At 27.8% G+C, this 7,530-nt stretch overlaps 1 protein-coding gene across 1 annotated transcript in view; it reads left to right on the top strand.

The window, feature by feature from the left end:
* The window catches only part of LOC107438819 (serine-rich adhesin for platelets), a gene marked incomplete at its 3' end in the record, with an annotated part of 316,964 nt that extends 311,391 nt beyond the window's left edge, over positions 1 to 5,573 (top strand). Inside the window, 2 exon segments of the mRNA XM_071184713.1 lie at positions 762 to 851; positions 5,440 to 5,573. Coding sequence (XP_071040814.1) covers positions 762 to 851; positions 5,440 to 5,573 — 224 coding nt within the window.
* Between the last annotated feature and the right edge of the window lie 1,957 nt (positions 5,574 to 7,530).

The following is a 7,530-nucleotide window of genomic DNA, read 5'->3' as shown; positions in this document are numbered from 1 at the left end:
TTTTTTTTTTTTTTTTTTTTTTTTTTTTGCAGGGCACTAGATGAAACTGGACAAAAATAAATAATCTAAAGATAACTTATAGAATTATTTTTCCGTAGATCATTTCCATGAAGTGCAAACACAACTCATTTTTGAAATGTTAGCAATTTATTTATTTAGGTGAGAGGGTCTTGAATTGAAGAAAAAAGTCATTATTTCATAAAAATTAAAAAATCTATATTTTAATGGGATTTTATTTTTATGCGGGTCTCTTATTCATGCTGGTAAAAGTCAATAAATAACAGGTCATGTTCAAAATTTTAACTACTCACATTATCTTAAAATTGGAAATTAATTTTTCTTCTTTTTATTTATATATGTATATATACACACACGCACACAATAAACTCCAGATTATCCACAGTTCAATTATCCACTTTGCGAATCTTCCATGATCTTTTATTCTTTCTTCTTTTTTTTGAAATTGTAAACAATATTCAATTTTTGAAAGAAAATGCAGTTGTTTTAATTTCTAAAGAAAATCATTATTTTTTATTGTAATTTTTTCATTCTTATAACTTTTTTTTTTGAATATCTTGGAAATTGTTACTATTATTTAAACTAAGTTTCATACTATAAATTGTTTGACAAAGAGTTTCTTCTACTTGGGTTTGCAGTAACATTTTTTCCACTTTAGAAAGACTCTTCCTCAGTGTATGATAAGCCTAATATTGATTCAATTGGATGTCAGATATTGCAACAATTTTATTAACCCTTTTCAGTGCTTCTGGTTGTCCTATTGCCAATAAAGGAAAATTCCGTTATGAAGTAATGTCTCTGGATGGAAGATCCATCAGAATAGATTCCAATGCGTGAGTATTCTTGTACATACATAGATTACACGTGGCTTTCTGGATTATTTTTATTTTAAATTTTAAAAAAATCGAAAAATATCTAATTTATTTTATATAAATACATTTTTGTTTTTATTATTAATCAAACAGGGTTGCCACTCCACGGGGAAAACCTGAAAAATGCAGGGAATTTAAAAATCACCTAAATCTAATTTTCTTCTAATTTTTGTCTTTTAAAAAGTATTAACCACTCAAAGTGCAATCTATGGAATATTTAAGGATTATATTTCAGCTATTTTAAACTATTTCATTTACTATAGTACAGTACAGAACCCGTTATCCGGAAATCAGAAAACCAAAAAACCGGAATGAAATTCAATAAATTTTCTCGCCATTTAAAAGAGGAAAAAAAATTTCCCTCATAAGATTTTACGATTTTTCTTCCTTTTTTTAAGATGTTTACCTTACCATCATTTTGGAAATAATCATAAGTGTATTACTTCATCGTTTTTTCTTCTTTTTAAGATTATTTCCAAAAATTTTGTTTTTAGTTGGGTTTAACAATAAGAAAAACGACTTTTTGTAGCGATTCAGAAAACCGGAAAAATCAGTTATCCGGAATAGCGACCGTTCCGAATAATCGGTTCCCTACTGTATTTGTTTTAAGTATGTTCAGCTGTTCTTTGTTTCTCTAAGGTTTCTCAGAAATTATAACTAGTATTTATTTATTTATTTATTTCAAATGGTAGAGGTGAATTGACATGTTAAAAAGCAAAAAAACAAGAACAAAACAAAGTAAAAAGTCATTTCCTCAGGAGCCCTCTTGCCTCCCAATATCGCTCGGTAGACAACGACCCATGGAGGGCCCTGCAGCACAGGATGTGGCCGCCATCCAAAACAGCTTGCCTCTTGCACAGAAAACAATAGGGATCAGTTGCCAGCCCTAAACGAAACAGGTGCGCTGCTAGGCAGTCATGTCTGGTATATAGTCGAAAACTGAGCCACCGCTTCGCGGCGCGGCCAGTCTGGAATGGTGTTCTGCCGAAGATCTCTCCACACTTTGGTTTTTACCCTTTCTGATAATTGGTGATGGAAATCCCCATTGATTTTTGATCTAACAATCTTTTTTAAAGTTGAAAAGGGGGACTGGGCTACTAAGAGCCTGAGGAATTCTTGTGCCTCTCTTTGCCAAAACATCAGACCTCTCATTTCCTGCAATATCACATTGCAATCCATTGTAGGGCTACAGTTTTACCAAATTGGAGTTTACGTATGGCATCCTGACATTTTAGAATGTCGCAAGTGGAAGGGCAATGCATAGATTCAATCAAGCAAAGCGCCGCCTTCGAGTCTGAAAGGATAACCACATTTGAAAAAGACTCAATAAAACAAAAAAGCTGTTCGAGATTATAACTAGTATAGTTAGCCCAATACAGCTTATTCAAGAGCACAGTGATTGTGTTTTTTGTCTATATATATTATGTATAATATGTACAGGGAAAACACAGGGAATTTTTTCTACAGATTTGAATGGCAATCCTGTGAAAGCAGATATACATTGATATAAAAATCTCTCACAAATATTTTTATATTAATTTTTTGTCTGAATTCTCTCATTATTAACAACTATTTTTCCTATGATTAACAAAATTCAAACACTTAATTATAAAAAGTTTTCCCTTTATAGTTTGTGATATCTCTATTTATGTATATAAAAAAAGCACTCATTTTACTGTCACTTTTCTCCAGAATTTTTTCTGAGATTAGGTTAAATAAAATGGCTACCTGAAGTTCCTCCTGTGCTTATATTTATTTCCTAGCCAGGCCCATCTGTATAATATATGTATATTTATATAATATGTTTAAAGATACTTCAACAACTTTGTAAGAATAGTTTCATTTTCTGAATACAATTATAATAGAAGTATTATTAGAAATTAATCATAACAATAAGTTTCAAACTTTATCACTGCATTTTAAATTGTTAAATCCATATAAATATATCATTCAAATTTTTTGAAATGGAATAAAAATATATCATTATTAAAAAACAGGCGAAAAAATATATAATTAATTTCACAGATTCTTTTTGATTTTTTTCAAATTTGAAATATTTATGTTCCAGAACTACATTAAATTTTAATTTTGTTCTTAAACAAGCAAATTAGGATAAAGTCAGGGAATTTGATTAAAATATCCAAAAAGTCAGGAAAAATGGATTAATTTGAAGTATCCACAAGTCTATTAGCTAATAATTTTTGTTAAAAAAATTACTTAGTATTTGCAATTCAATCGCTAGTATACCATATATTCCAATGGATAAATCTGTCTACCTCCTATTTTTAAATAAGGTAGTGAATTTCTGGTATGAGGAGTGTATAAGTTGACAGCTGAAAAAAACAATTAAAAAAAATTCTGAAATTGGAAAGAGTAAAAAAAATTTAATCTTAAATTTTTCTGATCTTAAAAATATTGTAACTAAATCAATTTTCTTAATCTTTTTTTTTTCTGAACATAATTTAAAGTATTGTTTCTAAAAAAATCTTTTATATGGAACGAAAATAATAGTGAGAGAAAATGCAAAATTATTATAACATATTAAAATCAAAAAAAGATTTAAAAGGGATAAATAGATACAGAGTTATTCCTATGTAGCTCATTGCTTATAATACATCGACGTATCCGACTTTCCTTATCCCCTTAATTTCCTTTCCTTAAGTTGATCCCGTGATTTTCATACAATTTTATGGGTTTGAAACTGGGATCTACGGTAAATGTTTTGTCACATATTTTATGTACAAAGATATGTTATAACTGAAAAATTAATAAGGAAATACATGATAACTTGATACAAAAATCAGAGAAACTCTTTATCAGGTTGCAGAAATCAGTCTAGAAAAGTTGCGAATATATATATCTATTTTTTTTTTCTGAAAATTTTTGACCGCCCTAAATGAATTTATCGTTAAAAAATAAAAGATAAAAAAAATATTAAGTAATAGAATTAAAAAAAATAGTAAACATCAAATGACAAGGAAAAAGGCAAAAAAAAAATACTTACTCAATTGATTTATAAAAAGCTCTTAAATTCAACAAGAATGATTAGTTTTTAACAGTTTATATATAAGAAACTAAGATTCTCAAGTGTTGTATATTAGTTACCTTATCAAAAAGATAAATACTCACCCTTTTTTGTGAGTTTCTGCTTCATTGCAAACTTTAATCAGTAGTTATATAAATATCTTCCTAGTACCTAACCTAATACTTAAGATACCTAACCTAATACAAAGATTAAAACATTCATAGAAACAGTATTGATTTTTTTAATGTAAAATTAAAATTGTTTTACTATTTATGTCTATTTATTCTTATTACATAAAGCAAGTTGTGTAACTTTTCCAGTGTGCCAACTACAGTCAAGATTTTGCCAAAAAATGAATTTTTTTAATTACAATAAATATTTGTTGTGTAAATATATTGCTCTTGACAAGTATCCAAATAAGTAATATGACAAAAGTTACTGGAAATAGCAAAAATAGTAGTAACCAAGTATATTTACTGAGTTTTATTTTTATTTATTTATGTTCAATCAGTTCATATTACACTGCTACTAAAATAATTCATTAACTTTTGAAAATGTCAGTATATTTCTTTTGATTAATAATTTTGTTGGTGACCTTTTAATGAAGACTTGTATTTCTGTGGAAATAAATTGTTAATTAATTTTGCATATATTCCTGTATAGGTTTTACCAAAATAATTTCAATAAGTACTAATTTAAATAAATTATTCAAAATTTTCTCTTACGAAGTATTATTTCTTAATGAATTGAACTTTATCAAGACAAGTAATCTCTGAGTTTCACTTCATTTTTTATCTTTTTTACAATTTTAATTGCGGAAAATGTGAATGTAAACTTTTCTGATATTTTTATATATGGCTAAAACAGACTTAAAAAACCACCACTTAAAGTAAAACAATCAAATTCATAAAAAGAATGTAATAAGCTGCCAACTCTACTGGATTTTCCAGTAGACTACTGGATTCTGCCAGTTTCTCCTGGCCTACTGGTTTAGTAAAAATTCTCCTGCTTTTTGTATATTTTTAGAAAATTCTCTAAAATTGTATAAGTTTCATAAAAAATGCCTATTGAAATAGCATTTTTGCACAGATTATTGCGTGCTTGCTTGAATACTTAAATATGTATTACTATTACATGGTGAATTACTCATTTAGTTTAAAACTTCTTTTGTTCTAATATGTTCAGATTTTTTTTTTCAGAAATCCTTTTTTAAATTAATTAAACAGTTAACTATCTTTGATAAATTAAATGTCTATTACTATTAAAAATTATGAGTAAACATAATATATAGTATTTAAGTTCATTTGATGTCAATCATGACTGAAAAATATTGAAGTTTTTCTATTTTGATGACTATAAAAATCCCTAAAATTCCCCATGTGTAAAATATTTAGTACATTTATCATGAAATTTTTATTATTTCGTAAAAACTGCTGGATTGTTTCCTACCTAGCTATGTAGTATTGATTTTTAAAAAATTTATGAAGAGACATTTCATTAGAATGTTCATTTTATGTTTTTTAGATCTTCATCATCCAATGATGGTAGCCCTGTGTCTAATGGAAGTTACATAACATATCCTCCTGAGGCAAAAGCTACCAAAGTATTTCAACCGGTTAAAAGGCAAAGATTATCAACCGATGATCCAGACAAAAATGGTATTTAGCATTTGTAAACCAAGAATCTGATATTTTTTTTCAATCTGTTTGTTGTGTGGCAATTATTCGAGGGGATTATTGACACAAAATATATATATATATATAAATATGTATAATGTTGTTGCCAAGTGGAAGGATAAAAATAGATCTTAGGTAGGAAAAGAGGGTACAAAATTCATTTAGTAACAGTTATCAGAGAGCAGTTATCAAAGTGGACACGAAATCATTCTGCTCCTCAATAAAAAGGGTAGATAAATCTTGCAAAGTAAATCTGTAAAATGTATCGTTTTAGGGAATAAAGGAAAACTTAGTAATTGTTATTGGTCTGTTAAATCAGGGTGCATAGCGTTTTTGAAAAGTGCTTAAAGGTGTTTATTTTCAATTTTCGTTTTTTAAAAGCACTCGAAGGTGCTTTTTTTCATTGGATGTTTTTAAAAAGTGCTTAATTTTCCCTTTTTCAAAATGAGATTTTTCCTTTACCATGTTGATTTTCACTTTAGATTATCCAAAAAGACACAGTTCACATTGTTCTCATTCAATTCAACCTGAATCTATTTCGGCGTATTGTCAGTCCGTAGCGTATGAAAACGCCATTCGTTTTGCATGATTCAAAATTTTATGATTTTTGACAATTGTCAAAAACAATGCCAAAAGGGGTTTTTTTTTTCTTTGAAATGACGGTTAAAACAAGATAAGACTGTCAATTGTCAAAAAATTTCCAACCCTGCCTAGTTATAGTATTTTTTAAGTGCTTAAAAATATTTTTTGAGTGCTTAAAAGGTGCTTATTTTTTGTTGAATAATTTGGCTATGCACCCTGTAAATGGGTCGAGGGAAAAAGTCTTCCCCTCAAATTAGTTACAGGGATATTCGTCAAAGTGATAATTAATACATACTTGAACTAAAAATAGATCAAAAGACAGGATTTGAATTTTAAAGTGCTAGAAAGAGCATTTCGTTTTGAATAATAAATTAAGAAAAGGATTCACAGAAAGGGAATAACATAAAAAGATTAATTAGAGCTTTTTATGTTACATATATATATATANGCCAGTTACATATATATATATATATATATATTCATTCCTTATGTGTCATGACTTTAAAATTTTTGTTCTGATTTTTGTGCATTGTGACTCCAGCGGGACATCCTATTTTCTGCAAATACTAACCCAGAATTTGAAAAATCAGAAGATTTAGATTTTCAATCCAAATTTTTTTTATTTTAGCATATTCCGTGTATTTTCATTTCAAGATGATTAAAAGTCTACTTTAAAATTACTTGATTAAGGAAGTACTTGATTATAAATTTCAATTAAATGTTGGTATGCAAGTAAAGTGCAGCATCTTATTATTTTGTAAAAAAATGTGCCTCTTACTTACCTAAGTAGAGCAAATTATTATTATTATTATTTGAAGTCTGTCATTTGCCCTTTTGTCCAAAAAGAGTCCTCTTTTTTTAATTTGGCTCACAATAATTCCTTATGGAGAGTTTACCACGTATCAACAACAACAACAAGCTTTCTTAAACTATAACAGATCATAGAAAACTTCTGATGTATCGCTCTGTTAATATATATGCTAATGAGACTAAGAGGAAAGAAGCTCAATATTCTAGAAAGTTTTGTTATTAAAATTAGAATTTAAGTTATATATCAGCAATCGTACGAGTTTTCAAAATTTTATATATTTAATCATATCATGAGACTCAAATTGAACTAAAAAACACTCAGAAACAATAAATAAAATGAATAAGTTGCTATCTTTTTGGTGTCTTTTTATTTATCAGTTTGTTAATTTATTTGATTCAACAGTAATTAATTTTTTTAGGAGGTTATTTTGTTTTCTACTTAATAACATTCTAAATATTGAATGCAGGAATATTCCATTGCAGAGTCTGCAATCGATAAATAAAGCTCTTAAAATTTGCATGATGACTGTTAACTGTAGGTTTTCAG

Source organism: Parasteatoda tepidariorum, chromosome 8, assembly GCF_043381705.1.
Source record: "Parasteatoda tepidariorum isolate YZ-2023 chromosome 8, CAS_Ptep_4.0, whole genome shotgun sequence".
NCBI classification, from domain to species: domain Eukaryota; kingdom Metazoa; phylum Arthropoda; class Arachnida; order Araneae; family Theridiidae; genus Parasteatoda; species Parasteatoda tepidariorum.
This window is presented reverse-complemented; position numbering and strand designations above follow the sequence as displayed.